Genomic DNA, 23,242 nt, shown 5'->3' on the forward strand with positions numbered 1-23,242 from the left:
CACAGATAATTATTTTATTAGTGGTCCTTAAAGTACAAATCTAGCATAGTGTTTTTAAGAACTGGCATATTCTTAATATCCCAGAGCTAAGTTTCAAAGTAAAATAAGTTTTCTTGTTGGTATGCCATCACATTTTCACATTACAAATATATTCTGGTCCCACATCTTCTCAAAAGACATTTTTAAAAGTGTAAAATTTTTTTAAAAAAGTAAAATTCCACAGGAAACATAGATAAGGGAGGTAAAGAATGTTGTTTCTTTAAGCTGTTATCTTAAATAATAAATCTATTTTTCCATATTATCTCCTCAGTCAAAATAATCCTACAGTAGTCGAGATAGAATTCAAAAGTTTTTAGGCAAAGGAATAAAAAAAGAGAAAAAAGTCCCTAGAGAAAGTCCTTGATTTTTAAAATTACATTCAACTGCAAGATAATAGAACTTAATTTAAAATATAACCAATACATCCAAATGATACTGCCCACTTCAACACAGCGACAAGAAACTATTCCCAGATTCAACGATGCTACTAATGCTTAAAACATTTTTTTCTGCAAATTCAGAATCTAAGAACTATGCTATTGAACTCTTCTCATGATTTAGTTGTTGTAAGACAGACACGTCAGAGCTGGCCTGGTGAATAAAGTAAGTCATCTCAAAATGCCGCAAATAAAATTATAAGATGAGCTTTGTTGCATAGTCCTAAGCTAACGTTCTCAAGGGTGTTTTACGTTTTCAGCAATAAGCAGTGTCCTGAAGAGAACGACTGGGAAGATCAACTCTCGTGTGGATGTTTAAGGTATGATGTACAGTAGTTACTTTAAAAGAAAGTCCTACAGCTTGATTGTATCTTAATTTCAATGAGAGGGCTTCAAAAATTCATGAATAAATAGAAATGAAAAGTTAATTTAAAATTTTCATCAACTTTCTATCATTCGGTGGTCATCAGAACCTCTCTCAGAGAGGGACCAGAGAAGGATATAAAAGAAATGCGTCATTTTGCCATTTTTCCGTAAGCATGGAAAATGCTAGTAGTTAATGAAATGCGGTTGGGTGATTATATGTAAAGTATTCATATCCACATCATTTCTATTTTCTGCATAAAAGAAACTGTCGTGCTTTCTTTTTTCTGATAAGCCAGGTGTCACTCAGTCTGAGATTGAGATAATCAATGTACCTTCTACCTAATACATTTTATGCTGACCATTTAGAATTTACACAGGGCAAATACAGGGAAAAGTTGTAAGAGATAGCCATCTAGAATATCTCTGTTGAAGGTAAATCGACCTTCAAATATATGCCAGCTCACACTCATTTCCTGTTTTAGGGTAATTGAATGACTTTGCTGATCAAGTCAGCAAATGAAAGCCAGTAGCACCATCTACTGCTAACAAAGAGATTTTCACTCTTCCTCTTTTTAATTTCTCTCCACCACCAGTAGTACTCCATCATTTAAAGTAATTCTGACATTTGCTTCATATCAACATCTAATCAAAGCATTATTTCAAGTGACAGAGAAATTGTGTTAACTTACTATTTTTTAAAAGATGCTTGTATCAGAGGATGACAAAACTCATGATCTATTTTATATGCCTTTATGAAAAACAGAGGGAAAATAATTATCTTGAGTACTTATAACCTAAACAAGGAGATCTGAAGAGAGGCCAATAGATTATTTATAAGTAATATCTGCTGCAAAACCAAGCTTTGATCCTTATTTTATACAGAGCATTCTAGTAACTTCATTGGGAAACATCCAAATCAAAGCAAATGTGATTTATCACATGTTCTGAGTGTTTTCCCCTTCACATAGCTATGTAATACCAAGTACAACGCCAGGCCCCTCCTATACTCTGGGGAGAATGCCTATATTCTGTTACCATACAGACACACATAAATTATCTCCTTAACTCTCAATAACTTTGATTCAAGGAATACTTGGAAGTAGGCACCTGAGATTCTGGCACAGTGAAAACAGACACCTGTCTACAAATATTGGGAGAGTAGGTCCTACTCCTAAATATTAATTTATGGAAATATCTCCCCGTTTTTACACTTTAATGTAAGGCTTATAAGAGCAAGAACAATTTTTCATGATTCTCTCTGTACTCAGCTATTGCAATCTCTATGTTATTAGGTTATATGAAGTCTAAATGCAGTGTGGAAAACAATTTGAATAATGTGCTTCATTTTCTTATGTAAATATAACTAAAAATCATTTAACTCCTTTCAACTTATAGTGGTTGACATTATCTGTATGGAACTTAAGAGATTTGTTTTAAAGAAACCAGCTGGCTCTCACTGTAAGTTAGGAATCATCATTACCAATGAATGCTCACTACATCTGCCTTGTCATAGTTCTCCTGATCCTTTCAACCAGTGGTTCTTAATGATGGCTAGAAATGAAATGGAGAAGGCAATTCCTAGTGATAATTTTAATGGCATTAAATCATATCACTGCTATGCAATTTCAAATCAACCATTTCTAGTCTACAAAAAATCTAATTGAAGGACGCATATTTTATAAGAAGTGACAAAATTAAAATCACACCATTTTTGAAGAATAAAAGTGAAATGTTAATATTTTATTTTTAAAACTAAATTTCTGATTTTGTTACTGGAGATAATTCACTAGAAAGGCAAGGCAAATAAAATTCAAAAATTAATAAATACTGAATTAGCTTATGGTGATTTCATATCATTGCAAAGAAAAAGATTTCCTTTCACAATGAAATGATCCGAAGTCAAAATGCTTCAAATTGGACCTGTAAGAAACAAATAATGTAATTTATCATTTTTAAATGATAGGCAAACACCAGCTCCATTCACTGAATGGATATACTGAAAAGTGATCAGTGTCCCCCCCCAATTGTATTAAATTCCATTTTTAATGGTTAGGTTGGGTGGTGCAAATGGTTAAGTACTCAACAACTAGTCCAAAGGTTGGTAGTTCAAACCCACCAGAGGCACCTTGGAAGACAAGCATGGTGATCTGCTTCTGAAAGGTCATGGCCTTGAAAACCCTAGGGAGCAGTTCTCCTCTGCACACACAGGGGTGCCATCAGGCAGAATCAACTCAACAGCAATAACCTAAAATTAATAATTTATTGTAACTTCTCATAGAAGCTCATCCCTAAAATGGTGTCTTCAAGACCTCCTTAATGAGCATTAATTACAATCTTCATGCCATTCTGAACAAAGGACTTTCGTGAATATGACACCCCCGCCCCCTTATTTAATCCCACCTTTTACCCCTCACCCCACACAAACTAACCCTCTCAATCAAACACACACTCCTCTCCTCTTCAGAGAAGGGATTTCTGTAGACTTATGGCTCATTTGGCAATTGCTAAGAAACCTCACAGTTCAGCATCACCTCTGAAGATGGCAATCCTATACATAACCTGAATTTTTTACACCTACAGTACAGTTAACATGTAGAAAGGAGTGGAAATTCAATACAATATTGCACTCCAACTTCCTCAATTTTCAATATCACAGATATCAAGAGATGGAAAAAGACTTGCTTGTAGAACTTTAAGCATCTGTAGAACAGAATATATTACCATCACTATAAAAAATAATTAGGAAATACTAATATTTTTATGTTCTACATGCACACCTTTAGAAATCATGTTTCTTCAATGTAGTAAAAGCTAGAGATCACCAATTTAGGTAAACTATGGCTTTTATCATAGATACTTTAAACCATGCATCAGTAACTGCCCTGGGAATTCTCATATTGTTTTGAGCCCTGTTCAATTCTGTGTCTGTGCTTTGCACCTCAGAAGTGAGCCTGCCAAGGCACTTAAAAACATCAATCTTTTGAGAACTTCATAAGTGGGTCACAATTTACACAACACAGAACCCCATCCATCAGCAGTTCCATCATTAAGTATTTTCTTTCAACACACATTATCAGAGAAAACTCCTCAGGTAAACAAAACTAAGTCCAAAAGGTATTATACCGCTAAGAAAAAATGTACCCCCCCTATGATTGGTTCTTGGTTGCCTCTAGCAATAGAATGATTTCATTAATACAGAATAAAGAAAAAAGAACCCAAACAAGCCCTTTAAATCTAACACAAAAAGAGCCCAGATAAAAAACAACAAAATACAACAAAACCCCAATATATTCCACATAGCTCCATTTGAGGAACAATTTGCACAGCTCAGCATCCTTTTATCTGTCCTTTGAGGTGAGTTTTTCAATCAGTTCTTGGAGTGGTGCAAGTTCCCTTCTATCAATAAGGTTGAATTCCTATGCATGATAGATGAAGAAAAAAAGAGCAAGACATTATTTACATCTTGTTCCATAGCAGATTTCTATTAACACTTGTAAGTTTATTACCTTATGAATTAAATAAACTTAGGTTTGATTTTTTTTTTTACTTGATGTTAAGGGAATCACTTAGTTACTCCTGTAGTTTTCTCACCTGTAGTACTCGTATACATCTCTCCACTTTAGAAAACTCTGAGAGCAAACGGTGATATTGTATGTAAACCAATTCACATAATGTCTGGCATAAAGAAAACACTCATAACGGTAGTTGCTGCTGCTGTTATTTCTCTCACCACTAGGCTATTTAAAAAGGAACAATCTGGGGATCACTTAAATATAGTCAACTAAGCAGTGACAAAAAAAATCAACAAAACAACCAGGCAAACGTCAGACTTCACCATTACTTAAGAGCCTGGTTATTAGCAAACATATCTGAAAGTATGTAGTATGAGAATAAAATGAGTAATAGGTGACCACTAGGGAGAAAGGTAAGGCTTTCTACACCCATTAAGAGTTAGTGTCAGCGAATTCTACACCTTGCAAGTCTAGCTAGACCAGAGGATGTACACTGGTACAGATAGGAACTGGAAACACAGGGAATCCAGGGTGGATGAGACCTACAGGACCAGTGGTGTGAGTGGCGAAACAGGGAGGGTAGAGGGAGAGTGGGTAGGAAAGAGGGAACCGATTACAAGGAACTATATGTGACCCCCTCCCTGGGGGACGGACAACAGAAAAGTGGGTGAAGGGAGACGTCAGACAGGGAAAGATATGACAAAATAATAATTTATAAATTATCAAGGGCTCATGAGGGAGGGGGGAGCATGGAGGGAGGGGAAAATGAGGACCTAATGCCGGGGGCTTAAGTGGAAAGGAAATGTTTTGAGAATGATGAGGGCAATGAATGTACAAATGCGCTTTACACAATTGATGTGTGTATGGATTGTGATAAGAGTTGTATGAGCCCCTAATAAAATGATTTAAAAAAAAAAGAGTTATTGTCAGAAACGCACAGGGGCAGTTTCGGGATAGGATGATAATATATAAAAACTAAGATCCTCTAAGGTTCCTGAGCAGCACAAACATTTGTACTTGACTGCTAACCTAGATGTTAGCAGGTCCTGCTGAAGACAAGGCCTGGTAATCTACCATAAAGATTACAAGTAAGCGGTTCTACCCTATAACTCATGGGGTTCATCGTGAGTTGGAATCAACTCAGTGGCAACAACAAAAGCTCAAGTAAGAAAGCCTTGATTTAATTCATACTCCTTCAGAACTTTCATTCTAAAGTTTAATTTTAAATAGAAGTCCCCTACACTATAAATTGCAAGACTCAAGATCATTAAGTTAACAATCTGAACTATAAACCTCCACTTAAATGGGAGGGAGGGAGGGAGGGAAGGAAGGAAGGGAGGGAGGGAGGGAGGAAGCACATGCACATAGGAACATCATGGGGGTGGAGGAACCTTGTGATGCAGTGGGTTAAGTGTTGGGCTGCTAACCTCAAGGTCGATGGTTCAAACCTATGGGGGAAAAGGAGGCTATCTGCTCCAACAAAAATTTATAAATTCAGGAGCTTTTTCACTCTCTCCAATAGGGTCACTCTGCCCTACTGTTGTAGTGGTTACGCACTGGGCTGTGCACTAGTCCACAATTCCAAACCACCAGCAGGTCTGTAGGAGAAAGACTGGCTGGCCCTTCAATTCCTGTCAACACTGACAATCTCAGATTCCATGGTAGTGAGTTTGGATTGAAGTATTGGGGTCACTCTGAGTCAGAAACGTCTCTACTTCATTGAATATTTTTGGTTTGAGTTGTACAGGACTTGGTTGAGTAAGTATTTATCTTTCAATATTCTACGCTGGACAAGTATGTGTTTCTTGTGTGTGACAGATAATCCGCCACTGTTGAGAAATTGTTAGTTGCCACGCCTTTTCACATATTATCATCCAATATGTAGGATTTACTGCCTTTCCTAAAACCTACAGCCACTCAGTCAAGTTTGACTTATAATGACCCTATATAGAATTTCTGAGACTGTAACCCTTTAAAGTAGCAGATATCTTCCTCTTTCTCTCAAGTGCAGCTGGTTGGTTTAAACTCTGACCTTGCAGTTAGTACCCCAATTTCTAGCCCCCCGTACTATCCACCCATCCACCCCTGCAGCAGCAGCAGTAGCAAAAAAGGCACAGCAACTACCCCCTGCTATTGAGTTGATTCTGACTCACAGCAACCCTATCTGAGTTTCTGAAGGTGTCATCTTTATGGGAGCAGTGGGTCCTTTCTCTCTTGGAGTGACAGGTGGATTTTATAAAGCCATCACTCCCTGCCATCTAATCAATGACTCACAGCAATCCTATAAACTGCCCCATGAGTTACTGACGTGTAGAAAGCTTTTTACAGGAGTAGAAAGCGCCCTCTTTCTCCAGCTACAGAGTCAAGAACACCAATAGATATAGAATATCATGATTAAACATTTAAGTTATACATTGAACTATTAAGTATTAAAATATATATTCTCCTAACTTAACAAATACACTTTCATCATGACCGGGAAAGCAGATTCAAATTTAGAATTCTGTGGAGTTTGTACTGAAAAGCAGCAACATAAGGAGAGCCAGCTCCAGGTCTCTGACCTTCAGCACACACACCTTCGTACTCTTAACATCTCCAGCTCCATCCCACACCTCAAGGGGCCTTGCCTGTATGGGGACAGACATCCACATGTTCACATGTTCACACAAAAACTGTCACTATCTGTCCTTCCTTCAGGCCTGTACTAACAGATAAGTAGCTTTGACCTGCACTTGAGAGAAGGGAAAATCTGTGCAGATCCTGATTTCTGGACTTAGGGCTATGTGCACAATGAATTCTGGGATTACAGGTACCTAAGAGTGCACCGGAAGGGGTCTGGGGAGATATCCCTTGGGGCTACTGTTGTTGTTGGGTGCATGGAGTCCGTTCCAACCCACAGCAGCCCTGTGCACAACAGAACGAAACACTGCCTGGTCCTGCGTCATCCTCACAACTGTTCCCGTTGATGCAGCCACGGTGTCGATCCATCTCATTAAGGGCCTTCCTCATTTTCATTACCCCTCTACTTTACCGAGCACGATGTCCTTTCCCAGGGACTGACGCAGGGCAGGATCCCCTAAATTGTGGTGGTTTAGGCAGAGGTCCCTCTTGCCTAATGAAAGAGCAAGCTGTGTAATGAATGCAAAGCTTTACAGAGCTCACAGTGTTGTGAGATATAAACAGGACCAGATGTTATGCTATATATATTAATCCTCTATTAAGAAAATATAGTCTACAGTGGGCTCATAAAGTAAGGTAAAACTAACAGCTGGCTAGGAAAATATCCTCTCTAAAACCACCCTAACCTGAACTGTAGCAATCATATTTTCCTTAGATCACAGCATACATGCAAACATTAAAACCATTTTTGCCTCTGTAAGTGCCTATACATGGGACACCCTAATAAAGTAACTGTTGGAGGAACAGTTTTGACAATTTCTAAACATATCTCCAGAAACACACAAAAACGATACAGATTCAAGCCTTGGACTTCTCCCTTCTTATCTATCTCCTCTTTACCACCATTAAAAAATTAAAAGCTGGTTACTTCATTCATCTCCAGCTCTTTCTCATCTCTGCTGGCTGCTTCTCTAATAGTATAGGCCCTCTCAGTCTCTGGGTTCAATTCAATGATGACGAAACCAAACAGGTGAAATTAAGAGTTCAACTAGGAAGCCATATCAAAGACTAATGGACTCTAGGATGAAGTACTCCTTTGGACACTTGTTTCCTTGTGTGGCAGTTACACAACCTCCTGTCAACTTGTGAAGGGGTGGAGTCTAGCCTGTCAATCAGGCCATAGCCAATAATGCCTCTGTGTAGGCATGGCCTTCTCCTGAGGATTCTGGGAACTCCTGTTTTCCTCCCTGGAGGCAGGGCACATAGATTCTCCGCTACACATTCCTGTTGGCAAGCCACATAGAGCTATGCTAATGGAGTCAGAGCCCAGGAGTTGGAGGAGCCACATGGAGATGCAAGCCAGCACTGAGATGCTTCAACTGCCACTGGATCCATAAGACTTTCCACCCACTGGCTTGTGATCTTCCAGCATTCAGCATCATTGCATGTGTTCTATGAGTCTGAGGAGGAATTTATAGACTGGTATCTGACATTTGGGCTAATATTGGACTTATGGACTTGATCTGGACTGGGCTGGGATGTTTTCTTAATATACAATTACTCTTTGATATAAAGTTCTCGCCAAGACTATGCTATGTTATACTAATTACTGTACTGTATTTTAGGAGGGGGATAGGAGGAGTTTGAAGAGAGTTGCAAATTAAACTCCATCCCACTAGCCAGGTTCCTTATTCAGCCCTTCCATTATGGCCTGTGAACTGAAATAAATCTAAAGTAAGACCTCTCGGGTCTATTCTTGAATTACATGCCACATTCTTGGAGATACATGCAATTAGAAAACAAAAGGTCAAGTATTTCTCATGGTACATTTAGAAGAGGATGCAAACTAGATAGAATTATGGCAAATTCTACCCCCACAGCATGGATGTATTATTCACCTTAAAATTCAGTGACTTGATCTAAATATAATTAATTCTTATGGGGTAGCCCTGCTCAACAGATGCTATTATGAAGTGACCAATGACGATATGAACGCAAAGTATAATAAAGAGATCAGATGGTGGTCGACTATCAGAAAGAATAAATATCCATGCCAAGGGCTCAGTAGAAAGAAGGTGTTTTGAGAATGATGACGGCAACAAATGTAAAAATGTGCTTGACACATGGATGGATGGATGGATGGATGGATGGATGGATGGATGGATGGATGGTGATAAGAGCTGTATGAGTCCCCAAGTAAATGATTTTAAAAAGAAAAATAAAAAAAGAACAAGTACCTATGATTTTTTTTCTTTTTCTATTTTAACATTTTATTAGGGGCTCACACAACTGTTATCCCAATCCATACACACATCAATTGTGTAAAGCGCATTTGTACACTGTTTCTCAAAACATTTTCTCTCCATTTAAACCCCCGACGTTAGGTCCTCATAGGTACCTATGATTTTAAAGGATTGTCTTAAAACAGGCAGTTATTTAAGTGAGGTGCTGGCTAAGTCTGCACAGAAGAAAACACACCAGCTCATGTGGTTCCAGGATTTTGTACATAATAAAATCTAAGCTCAGAGGCGGCTATGGATGACAGTAAATGCTGAAAATCCATTCACAGAGTCCCCTCACACCTTAAACCTCCATTGCAATCCCCGGGACCACTGAGCAGGGGTGTGACTAATCTTGCCCGCACACAGAGTGAATTGGAAAATGAGTTATTGCAAATGCAGTTAGGTTAACATTTAAAATATTTTTTGTTTTCCCTTTTGACCAACTTTTCATTTGTTCTGGTTCCAATTATCTTCTGCTTTCTTTTGGATTAAGGTTTTTCTGTTTTATTTTTTTGTCATTGTTGGGTTTTTTTGGTATGATTTTTAAAATATGAAATCCTCGACAAGAAAATCTACAGACAAAGTAACTATATTAATCGTTCCTTAGAATGATGGCAGGAGAGATTGGGGAGTAATGGGAGCTAATGAATGGGTGCAAGAATGCAGAAACTTTTCTAAAATTGATGATGGTGGTGATTGCACAACTCCATTTAGTCTATTTAAACCACTGAATTGTGTAGCACATTAATTATATGTCAAAACAATTGCTAAAAACAAAATCTGTAGGCGAATGCTTACATTAAGCACTGAAGACTTCCTAATCCAACTCACCTGGACAAAAAAAATAAAGTGCTTGAAAGATGTATTGAGATGCGCTTCCTCCTGAAGTTGGATCACAGGTTCAAAATGCTGATGATATATGTGAGCATATACCCTAAACAGGCGTTTGAGTATAGTTTTTGCCACAGACATGAAATTCTTTGGAAATGGGACACCTAAAAACAAATTTTAAAAAACGTTCTTAATAATAAGAAATGGCAATAAAATAATATGCATTTGTCAGTAAATGGCAACATAAATTACAAAAACAAGGATGAAAAGAAGTATTTACTAAATCACACCTCTATATGCCCAATATACCTTTTAGAAGTTCTCAATGTATCATGAACCAAAGTTTCAATGGAATAAGAACTAGTCTTCGTCATAGCCCTTTATGCTTCTTAAAAGTACAACCAGAATGCTTCTGAGAAGTAAAGATGCCTAGACTTGACTCACATACTTTAGACATGTCATCAGGAGGTACAAGTCCCAGGGAAGGATATCATGCTTGGTAAAGAGGATAGGCTAAAATGAGAAGAGTCTCAATCTCAAGATAGAATGACACAGTGGCAGCAACAATTGGTTGAAACATAACAATCATAAAGATGGTGCAGCAATTTGTCCCATTGTACAGAGTGTCAAAGAGTCAGCAAAGGCTTGACAGCACAGAACAATAACTCGCTTCAAATATAAACCACTGCTTTCCTAAAAAACCAAACTCATAGCCATTTAATCAATTCCATCTCATAGCAACCCTAAAGGTCAGAAAACTGCCTCTGTGTTTCTGAGAATTATTAAAAGCTTTATGGGGTCACATAGCCTCAAATTTCTCCCAAGGAGTAGTTGGTGTGCTTGAACCACTGACTTTGTGGTTAGCAGATTAATGCTAGCCCACTATGTTGCCAGAGCTTCTGAACTTAAAAAAAAATTGTAGTTAGCAGCTGAGTGCTTTAACCACTGCTCCCAGCTAAAACTAAAACTCAAGTTCATCATTCTCAAAACATTTTCTCTCCACTTATATGGATTGCAATAACAGTTGTATGAGCCCCTAATAAAATGTTTATTTGCTAAACGCAACTATTACGTTAATCACATTCAGTTTTATTTAAAATCCTTGTAATGTATTTTCATATTTAAATGATAGAAATTTTTCCCTTACTACTCCAGATCTACATTTGCCCTGAAATTAACTGCTGTCTCCACTTAAATGAGTGCAGTTTTTCCCATTAGCACACATTTATAGCACTGAAAAATTAGAAAACTAGAAAAATGAAAAATTTCACCTCTTTTGTTAAGATGGATAATTTGACACAAATTAGCAAAGGCACAAGTCAAATATTGACATTGTTTTATTCCCTTTGCCCTCAGGTCGATCCACTGAATGGTGATTCCCTATGTAAGGTAAGCTGAGCTATACTCCATCGTTTTCAGCAGCTTGTTTAAAAGTAGGCCAGCATGCCTTTCTTCTGAGGCATGGATGGGTGGACTTGGAAATGCCCAACCTTTTGTTTTATTTATTTATTTCTATGAATTCACTTTATTGGGGGCTCTTACAACAAGTCATACATCAATTATATCAAATACATTTGTACATATGCCATTATCATTTCCAAAACATTTTCTTTCTATTTGAGCCCTTGGTTTTATCTCTTTTTACTCTCCCTGCCCCACCCTCATGAACTCTTGATAATTTATAAATTATTTTTATTTTCATATCTTACACCATCCAATGTCTCACTTCACCCACATTTCTATTGTTTATCCCCGGGGTTGGTGGGGGGTAATACGTCAATCATTGCTATCGGTTCTCCCTTTCTCCCCCCACTTCATGGTATCGCTACTTCGATTATTGTTCCTGAGGGGTGTATCTGTTCTGGATTCCATGTGTTGAGAGCTCGTATCTGTACCAGTGCACATGCTCTGGTCTAGCCGGATTTGTAAGGTAGAACTGGGGTCATGATAGTTGGGGGTGGTTGGGGAGGAAGCATTAAAGAACTAGAGGAATGTTGTGTGTTCTGTTGGTGCTATACTGCATCCTGGCTGACTGTCCCTTCCTTGTGACCCTTCTGTGAGGGGATATCCACTTGTCTACAGATGGGCTTTGGGTCTCCATTCTGATCCACCTAGTTTGCATCAAAATGGTTGGTTGGTCTTGCCCAACCTTTTAGTAGAAGGTTTTGGTTAGTAGTTGAGCCTGTTAATCATTTGTATCATCCAGGGACTCCAATTAGTATTACTGGGTTCAGAGTCACCACACAGCCTGCTCTCATGTTAAAAACAAAGGAAAAACCAAAGTGAAAAGACATTCTACAACATAATGGACCCACACTTTTCAAAAATGTTAATGCTATGAACGACCAAGTAAGACTAAAGTATCCATATTCAGATTAGAGAGGGCCAAAGACATTTCAGGTGAATTAAAATGAAAACCAAAGATTTTCTTTTGCTTTAAAAAATATAAGGATGCAAAAAACTAGGAGAGTATGTGCAAAAGTGTGTATATATGACAGAGGAACGATCAAGCAAATGTAGTAAAATATTTTCAAGTAACAATCTAGATCAGTGGTTGTCAGCCTTCCTAATGCTACGACCCTTTAATATAGTTCCTCATGTTGTGGTGACTCCCCAACCATAAAATTATTTTTGTTACTACTTCATCACTGTAATTTTGCTACTGTTATGAATCAGGTGACCCCTGTGAAAGGATTATTCGACCCCCAAAGGGGTCATGACACACAAGTTGAGAACCGTTGACCTAGATGATGGCTAGAAAGAAATTCTTCGATAATCCTTACAAAATTCATGTAAGCCTGAAATTGGGTTAAATTTATTTTTTAAAGTTTTAAATGCACAAATTATGGAAGATAAAGAAAGGTGTGGGCACTCATCCAAAATCACTATGAAGTTTATGTCATTCAGTCATAAAAAAAAGTAGTTCTTTTATAACCAAGGTGCCAAAATGATTAAAACATTCAATCAATCTGTTTAAATGGTCATAATACAGAAATTACATATATTTCTGAATCCTCCATCACACCCTTTTCAAACACTGTTATGTATTCAAAAATAGTCACTTTTTTAATCATTAAATGAACAAAACTTTAATTTCTCAAAAGAAAGTAACAGAAAACAGACTTGTAAGAAATATAACAAGGTAAGAACACATGAACTCTCTAGAGGAAAACAATTTCCTCTTGACAGATGTGTTCTTAAAGCCAATGTAAGGGGACCAATCCCTCAAATCTTTCTTCCAAAATGGCATAATTTCAGAGTCTGTAAGATTCACTTCATGGGTCCCAAATTCAAACTCCCCTCTTTGCTACCAATGAAATTTAACACTGGGTACAAACTCAATAATCCTTCTCATTGAATAAGGAAGAGAATGTAGCAGATGTTATTACCTGTATACTAGTATCCATTATATCCTTTTGTTACTATCCGACATATATATACTGATGAGCTTCTTGTTTAAATTATAGAGAAGTTTACCTTAATGTTCATAATAAATACCATATGAATAAGATAGGATATTAAAAATGTACACAATTAAAATTCTTTGTTAAGTATGATCATCTATGGATCCTGGGACAGTGTGGTGAAGTAAAATTTCTTAATATAGTTCTTCTAACCTGTCTTTGCAACTCCTAATAAATGATTAGGTGGGTGGATGCAAATAGAGGGTGTGTGTGAACACTAACAGAAGGGATTGGTCCGTTTTAGTTGCCAATTCCCTGGCCATAAGAATGAGCCATCTCAGAAACAGAAACAAGGACTCCCAGGACCATAACGGAAGAAGAGCCACCAATTGGACACGTTTGAGATCTTCGTCTAAAGCAGTGGAGGTCAAAACTGGAAGCACTAGAGGATGTGACACAGAGACAATAGGACAGAGCAAAGGAGTCTGGCCAAGATCACAGGTAGAAGAAAGGAGACCGTGAAATAGAACAGGCTATGAGACAGACAACAGGCTGGCTTCCTGGCTCATAGAAGCTGAGGCCAAGGGACCACATGGCTGAGAAGCTGAGGACCAGAGAGGGAGACTTAAATATTCTCCATTACCAAATTTGAAGACATTATACTAAGTAAAATAAGTTAATCACAAAAAGGCAAATATTGTAGGATACCACTTATATACAAGGACATGAAAGTATAAATGCATACAGACAGAGGTTTACAAGTAGTTATAGGGGTTCAGGAGGAGAAGGAAAGAGAGGTAGTAATTAGTTATGGAAACCAAGTTTCTGTTAATGGTAATGGAAATGTTACACCGATTAAGAGTAATGGTGATTCACAAGTTGTACAACTGCAAAAAGTTGAGTTGGCAAATGTTTTGTGAGGTTGGGATGTAGTTAATTGCTTACTATGGCCCTTCTACCCATGTCTTTGTAACTCCTACCAAATGACTAGATGAGACCCTGCACACATAGTGTGCGGAACACTTACAGAGGCAACTAACTGGTCAGTGTCATCATTACTATGGGAATGAGAGAACCACTTTGGAAGCAGGAAGGGAAGCCTGTGAGACCATCAAGAAAGAAAAGCCACCGACAGAGGGAATGCAAGAGCCCTATCTAAAATGGAAAACGTAGCACAGTCAGCTGAGACCAGAGACCACAGCTCTTAGACCCTAAGGCAGACCAGAGTTGCTATGCAGACTCTGAGGTAGAGCAAGGGGATTTCCCGCCCACAGAACTGGTGAACCTGATTGATTGGCTTGTGGCAAGAGATTGGGTTGCAGAGTGAGATGCTCATTAAGCATTTACAGATGCTGAAGGAGCACTTGGTAACACTTTCTGAAGCAGACCAGAGGTCAAAGGACCAACTGGGTGCAAGGCCAAGGACCAGAGAGACATGCTCACCAGAATGGCTGAGAAGAGGCATGTGGACATCTCCTGCTCCCTGAAGTAACCAGAGGGGTTACAGAGTAGCAAGATGCAGCCTCCATACCTTTTTCTATATAGAACTCCTGAAAGGGCTTAAACAATAAGGATATATATTTATTCTTCTTCGCTTGACGGTCACAGTTAATTTTCTTTAATATTTAAAAGAATCAAGTACCAAATATCAATCAAAGAATATTTCATATTTCTTTGATATTAATCATACAACCAGTGATATTTTAATTGGAAACATCATCAAAAATTTAACAAAATGATTGTCGTAAATCAGGAGATCATTATTTTCTAATAAATCTACCTTTCAACAAGTATGTACTTAAGAATGCTGTATTAAATAGATAAGCCCTGGTGGTGTCATGGGGCTGAGGTAAGCATTGGCCTACTAAACACAGAGTTGGCAGTTCAACCCACCAGCTGCTCCTCAGCAGAAATATAAAGATATCTGCTCTCCACAAAATTTACAGTCTCAGCAGCTCTATATAGGGTAATGATGAGTCAGAATTAGGGATCAGTTGTGGAGTATGTTAAATGCAGGGACTATCATTTCCCAAAGGATAGCTTGCTTACTTTAACTCTGGAAAAGGAACTTTTGGAACTACATAACATATAAACAGCCCTATGGAAAGACTCCACTGGAAGTAGAAAGGTAGACTCAAGGGGGAACAATACTAGACACATGTAAGATTAGATAAAGCATAATGAATCACAATCATACCGATTTTTGATGGAAATAATGTCTCATCATCCAACTGGTCCTGAACCCAAGTCATCAAGTAATCAATATACTTTGGCGCAGAGCACTTAATAGGCTTCTTGATGTTTGTTCCATCTGCCCAGTGATACTCATACCTGCAATGGAAAGACACAAATTACACAGAATATTAGTATCCATCTACATATATTTTATATTTTTCTATTGCACTTTTATATGTATATGAGTGTGTAAACAGACATATTTTAAGTCATCTCTTCCAGTAGAGATGCATTTTGAAAAGCCAATGGGTTATTTTAAATTTATCATGATCCAGACTAAGCAGACACTTGCATAGCCGGGTTTTTTGTTTGTTTTGGGGGAGGTGGGGTTTCATTGCTCTCCTCACGTCTTAATTTTTGTACTTAGTTTTCTACCATGTAACATAATAATAAAGTGTTACCAAAGTTCCTTTGGGTACTATGATGATCGTATTTGAACTTTATGGTTTTTTTAGGGCTTTTCCCCCTTAAAAAATATTTCTCCTTGTGCAGTACTCTTTTTAACTTGGGGCTTTAAACGTTAAGTATACAGAAGAGGAAGATTCAAAGTAAGATGAATGAAAAGAATGGCTCAAAATTTAAGTACATTAACCAAGAACTCATAAGTTATCTACCAGTTTGTCATATTGTGGTCACTTGCGTGTTGCTGTGATGCTAGCAACTATGCTACTGGTCAATGTCAAATATCAACAGGGTCAATCAAAGGTACGGGTTTCAGCAGAACTTCCAGAGTAAGATCAAACTATGACTAAGGAAGAAGCTGATCACTTCTGAAAAATCAGTCACTTATGAGTAACCGTGGAAGACTATCAGATATAACAGCAAAAGATGAATCCCTCAGGTTTGAAGGCACTAAAAATATGATTGGGAAAGAGTTGCCTTCTCAAAGTACAGTCAACATTAATGACATGGAAGAGCCAAGTTTTGGGGACTTTCATTAGCTGATGAGACTCCAAATGAGAATTGCTCAAATATCCATTAGTAAGTGAACATGGAATATATGAAGTATGAATTTAGGAAAATTGGAAGTAGTTAAAAATAAAATGGTACGGATAAAGAACTGAAATTACCTAGTTTGGGGCATGTTGAATCAGATACGTTTTACTACGCTGGGAATGACAAACTCGAGAGGAGTGGTTTTGCATTCATCATCGAAAACATTTCAAGGTCTCTAATGAAGTACAACACTATCTGTAATGGGGTAATATCTATTTCTACATCTACAAGGAAACCCAGTTACTAAACTATACAAATTTACACAACAACCACTAAGTCAGTGATGAAGAATGTGAAGAATTCTACTACCTTCTTCAACCTGAAATTGATCAACTATGCAATCAAGATGTTGTTGGAAAATGCCACTGAGTCAGTTCCAACTCATCGTGACCTTATGTACGACAGAATGAAACACCACCTGCTCCATAATCATCCCAAGCATTCTGTATGACCATGGTTGCAGCCACTCGGTCAATCCATCTCCTTGAGGGACTTCCACTTTTTCGCTGTTCCTGTACTATATACCAAGCATGATGTCCTTCTCCAGGGACTGGTCTCTTCAGAAAACATGACTAAAGTACTTGTGCGGTAGTTACATAATCTGGTGGCAACTTGTTAAATAGGTTATAGGGGTGGAGGCTAGCCTGTCAATCAGGTCGCAACTTGGAGGCTTGACAGAGAAAAATAGCTCACTGAAGGCCAAACGCATGGTCTCCCTGAGACATTCCTGTTGACAAGACACATGGAGCTGCGCCAGAACCCTGTAGCTGGAGGAGCCCTGTGGAGACGCATGCTAGCACTGAGATGCTCCCACTGCCACTGGATCCACAAGAATTTCCACCCTCTGCTCTATCTTCTTCCTGTATTTGGAGTCACTACATGGGGTGATTGAGTCTGAAGAGGAATTGATAGATTAATATTGGACATATGGGTTAATATTGGACTTATGAACTTGATCTGAACTGGGCTGGGATGTTTTCACAATATAAAATTACTCTTTGAAGTAAAGCTTTCTCTTACACACATGTCTCTGGATTTGTTTCCCTAATCTACCCGGACTAACACAATTTGAGACAAAGAAGTCTCATAATCCTTGCCTCTAAGGAGCATTCTGGCTGTACTTCTTCCAAAACAGATTTGTTTGTTCTCCTGACAGTCCATGGTACCTTTAGTAGTCTTCACCAGCACCATAATTCAAAAGCATAGATTCTTTCTTGGTCTTCCTTATTAAATGTCCAACTTTCACATGTACATGAGGCAACTGAAAATACCATGGGGTTTCAAAAAAATGGCATCTCAAAGTAACATTCTTGCTTGTCAACACTGGAAAGAGGTCTTATGCGGTAGATCTGATCTGTTGACTGATGCTTCCATGGGAATTGACTGTGGTTCCAAGTAAGACAAAACCCTTAACAACTTCAAATTGTTCTCCATTTATCAAGATGTTACCTATTGGTTCAGTTGTGAACATTTTTGTGTTCTTTACACGGAATTGTAATCTGTATTGAAGGCAGCAATCCTTGATCTTCATCAGCAAGTGTTTCAAGTCCTCCTCACTTTCAGCAAACAAAAATTGTCATCTGCATATCTCAGGTTGTGAATAAACCTTCCTCCAACTCTGAGGTTGCATTCTTCTCCATATGATCCAGCTTATTTTATTGTTTTCTCAGTACACAGACTGCATAAGTATGGTGAGAGGGTACCACATGGATTCACACCTCTCCTGATTTTCCACTATGCAGTATTCCCTTGTTCTGTTTACATAATTGCCTTTTGATCCATGTACAAGTTTCACACGAGCAAAATGAAGTGTTTTGGAATTCCCATTCTTCTCAAGGCTATCCATAATTTGCCATGGTCCACATAGTCCAATGTTTGCATTTAATATAAAGAAGTAAACAACTTTCTGGTTGTTCTCTGATTTCTGCCAAGATGCATCAATAATGAAACACGAAACAATAATGATATCCTTTGTTCCACCCTTCTCAATCTGGCCTGAGCCTCTGGCAGCTCCCTGTCAAACTACTGCTAAAACTGCTGCTAAATGATCTGCAGCAAAATTTTGCTTGTATGTGATGTTAATGATAGTATTCTTGATGAGCCAGTCAGGGTGTAGTACAACACAGATCAAACACAACTTTCCTCTAGTTCTTCGCCCCTCTATCATGACCTCAATTATACCTTACAAATCAGATTAGACCAGAACATGCACACTACTACAGATAAGAGCCCACAACACAGGGAACCCAGGATAGATAAACCCGTCAGGGCCAACAATGATGATAGAGATACCAGGAGGATTAGGGGAGGGTGGGGCAGAAAGGGGGAATTGATCACAAGGATCAACATGTAACTCCCTCCCAGGGGGGTGAACAATAGAAAAGTGAGTGAGGGGCGATGGAGGATGATTTAAGACATGAAAATAATAATCTATAACTTCTCAAGGGTTCGTGAGGTCGGGCGGGCAGGGGAGGAGAGGGAAGGGAGGGGGAATAAATAGGGAACTGATATTAGGGGCTCAAACAGGAAGAAAATGCTTTGAAAATAATGATGGCAGCATATATGCAAATGTGGTTGACACACTGGAAGAATGTATGGATTGTGATGAGATATAAGAGCTCCCAATAAAAATATTTAATTTATAAAATGATAGAATGATGAGGGCAACAAATGTACAAACGTGCTTGACATACAATGATGTATGTATATAAGGATTGTGAAAGAGTTGTACGAGCCGCCAATAAAATGATAAAAAAAACAACTGTTAGTATTCTTTAATCTGACCATTCTTTAATCAGGTTTCTTTTCCTTGGACTGGGTACAGTATGAATCTCTTCCAGTCAGGTGACTAAATAGCTGTCATCTAAATTTCATAGCATAGATGAGTGAGTGCTTCCAGTGCTACATCAGCTTGTTGAAACATTTTAGTTGGTATTCCTTCAATTCCTGAAGCCCTGTTTTTTGGTTAACGCTATCAGTGCAGCCTGAAGTTCTTTGTTTAGCACCTTTGGCTCTTGCTCGTATGCTACTTCCGGAAATGGTAGAATGTGGATGAGTTTTTTGATGCAATGACTCTGCATATTCTTTCCACTCTTTGATGCTTCCTGCATCATTAAATATTTTGCCCATACACTCTTTTAATATTGTAACTCAAAGCGTGAATACTTTTTTCAGTTCTTTTAGTTTAAGGTAAGGCTGTGTGTTTTTCTTTTCTGGTTTTCTAACTCGGGGTCTTTGTACATTTCATTACATTATTTTAGCTTGTCTTCTTGAGTTGCCCTTTGAAATTTTCTATTCAGCTTTGACTTCATATTTCTTCCATTTGCCTTAGCTCCTCTACGATTAAGAGCAAATTTCAGCCTCCTCTGACATCTGCTTTGATGGTGTCCTTCTTTCCAGTCTTATTAATGACCTTTTGTTTTCTTCATGATGTTCTTGATGTCCTCCCACAGATCATCAGGGATTCTGTCATTTGTGTTCAATGCATGAAATCTGTTCTTGGTATGGTCTCCTAATTTGACTTTTGGACTTGTTTGAATGTTCTCCAGCTTCAACCTGAACTTACATATTGTTCATCTGCTCCATAAGACTCTGGCCTGGTTTTAGCTGCTTGTATTGAGCTGCTCCTTAGTATCTTCCCACAAAAATCAACTTGATTTCTTTCTGTGTATTCTTTCTGGAGATACAATGGTATTTGCCATTAAGAAGTCAGTGGTCTTGTAAAATCCTATCATGCAATCTCTATCTTGGTTTCTATTACCAACTCCATATATATTTTATTTATTTAAATTAATCGTTTTATTGGAGGGGGGCTTGTGGGATTATAAAGAGACTTTTCCCCAGCTTTGTCTCCCCCAAAGATATGCCAAACATTAGAGGCTTTTTGCTAGCATATTGGGGGAGGTGAGATGCTTACAGACATCCTCCCTGGAGGCAGTCAGTCACCAGACTAAGGTATGGACCCCCCCAAGGCCCCCCTCCCTGCTGTTAAGGACAATGGGTTACTTCTCCCTAAAGGTGTGCAGTCATCTATTTGGTTCCTGTAGGTGGAGTGCACACCCTACTGATAATGGTCTCTATCGGTTGATACAGGGAACAGGTCAAACCAGCTGAGTGACATCCAAGTTAGGCTGCCATCCTGAATCTAGGATCCTCTCATCTTGCCACATGTATACCCCCAATCCCTCCTCTTCCTATTGCATGGATACCCATAGATCACCCCCCTCCCATTACTGTATTACCCATAGCACAACCCTTTCCTGTGATGTATGTGTTCACCTGTAATTAGGGGGTTTGCACGCCCCCAGAGAATATAAATGCCTTAGTTAGCAATAAAACTCTCTCTCTTTCCATATGGACCACCAAGTGAGGCTGAGGTGAGCATGAAATGTGTCTGACTCCATTATTTCTATCTCTCATGCTCTCTATGACTTTACTATAATCTTTACTTATTATCGCTATACAATTGTGCCTACTGGACCCGTGATGATGTGCTAGGGACAGGATTCCCCTTAGAGGGACTCTTACAAATCTTATGACAATCTGTCAGTCAATTTTAATAAGTACACTTGTACTTATGTACCATCAATATTTCCAAAGCATTTTCTTTCTTTTTGAGCACTTGGTATCAGCTCTTTTATCCTCTCCCTTCCACCCTCAAGAATCCTTGGATCAATTATATATTTTTATTGTAATTTCATGTCTTACATTGTCCGGTGTCTCACTTCACCCACATTTCTGTTATTCGTCCTCTTAGGGGTGGGTGATATATATATTCAATCTTGTGATGGGTCCCCCCACTATCATCTTCCTACCCTTATGATATCACTACTCCCACTACTGTTCCTGAGGGGCTTATCTGTCCTGAATTCCATGTGTCGAGAGCTCTTATCTGTAACAATGTATGTACTCTGGTCTAGCCAGATTTGTAAGCTAGAACTGGGTCATGGTCATGGTTTGGTGGGGGGGGGGGGCCCCCCGCAGGGTTCAGGAACTAGAGAAATGATGCGTGTTTCGTCAGTGCTATACCGCATCTTGCCAATGACATTATTTCCCAACTACTCTTCCCTCCTCTTTGTACCCAACTTTTGCATTCCAATCACCAATAATTAACAATGCATCTTGAATGCATGTGTAATGCCACTTCAGATGAGAAGATTTTGATAGAAGCCCTCAATTACTTCATCACCAGCTTTAGTGGCTGGTGCAAAAATTTAAATCATAGTTGTATTGATTGGATTTCCTTCAAGGCGGATAGATATAAGGTTATCACAGGCAACATTGTACTTCAAGATAGATTTTGAAATGCCCTTTAGACAATGAATGCAATGGCATTCTTCTTGATTGTGTCATTCCCAGGACAGTAAACCACGTAGTGCTCTGATTCAAAATGGCCAATACTAGTCAATTTCAGCTCAATAACACCTAGGATATTGATTTTTATGTGTTCCATTTCATTTTTGACTACTTCCAACTTTCCCAAAGTTCTTACATTCCAAGTTCTAATTATTAGATTTTTGCAGCTGTTTCCTCTCATTTTTAATCATGCCCTGTGAGCAAATGAAAGTCCTTTCACATCATTATAGTCAACTCTAGTTAGAGAAGATCTTTCTCCCTCAGTCATATTGTAAGTGCCTTCTGAACTGAGGGGCTCATCTTCTATGTGTGGATGCTGTCCATACGATTTTCAGCAGCTAATTCCCCTAAAGTGGACAGCCTTCTTTGTAGTCTGTTCTTAATCTGGAAGCTCGGATGAAACTTGTTCACTCTGAGTGACTGATGATATATGAAATACCAGTAACCAAGATTTCCTCATCCCAGCAACACAGAAGTCACCACAGTACAACACACTAATAGACAAGACAAGTGCTATGCAATCGAAATGTATTGAAAATTACAGGTGACTCAAATACAAAAAATTTGGAAAATATAGCCTTGGTGACAAAACAAAGTGGGAGATCACACACAAGTTTGCAAGACCAATGACTTCTTGATTGCAAGCACCTTTGTTCAACACTAAAACAGAGGCTGTACATGTGTACCTAACCAGATGGGACACATAGGAATCAAACTGACAACATTTGTAGGAGGTTGCAATGGAGAAGCTCAGTCTTATCAGCTAAAACAAGACATGGGGCAAACTGTAGAAAAGATCATATGGTATATGGCAGTTTAAGGTTGAAGCTTAAGAAAATTAATGTAAGTCCACAAGAACCAAAATACAACCTTCAGTATATTCCATTTGAATTTAGAGAACATGCCAAGAAGAGATTTGACAGGGGAGGGGAGCAGCAAGATCCCCAGGGAATGATGAGGGTGGACATAGGGGACAGGGCGTGGTGCCCCAACAGACTGGACTGAAAAACACTCTTAAAGGCCAGCGATCCTTGAACTAACGACAAGCTTTTCTTTCTTGGCATATTTTAATTTGTTCTTTATCAGTGGGCTTGATGTTGTTGCTGTTTTGTTGTACATTGTTGCTTGGTTTTGCTCTGTCTTGTTTTTGTGCATGTTGTTGTCTC

The 23,242-nt window shown here is 38.6% G+C and overlaps 1 protein-coding gene across 1 annotated transcript in view; it reads right to left on the minus strand.

The window, feature by feature from the left end:
• Positions 1–3,083: 3,083 nt before the first annotated feature.
• MOB1B (MOB kinase activator 1B) overlaps positions 3,084–23,242 on the minus strand; it is a 76,578-nt gene continuing 56,419 nt past the window's right edge. Inside the window, exons 4-6 of the mRNA XM_045284176.1 lie at positions 15,688–15,821; positions 10,087–10,250; positions 3,084–4,258 (exon numbers count right to left, since the gene is read on the minus strand). Of these exons, the coding sequence (XP_045140111.1) occupies positions 4,181–4,258; positions 10,087–10,250; positions 15,688–15,821 (376 nt within the window). The 3' untranslated portion in view covers positions 3,084–4,180. The remainder of the gene's footprint in view (positions 4,259–10,086; positions 10,251–15,687; positions 15,822–23,242) is intronic.

This window comes from Echinops telfairi, unplaced genomic scaffold, assembly GCF_000313985.2.
Source record: "Echinops telfairi isolate 266 unplaced genomic scaffold, ASM31398v2 ScPeMD7_7468;HRSCAF=8506_0, whole genome shotgun sequence".
NCBI lineage: Eukaryota > Metazoa > Chordata > Mammalia > Afrosoricida > Tenrecidae > Echinops > Echinops telfairi.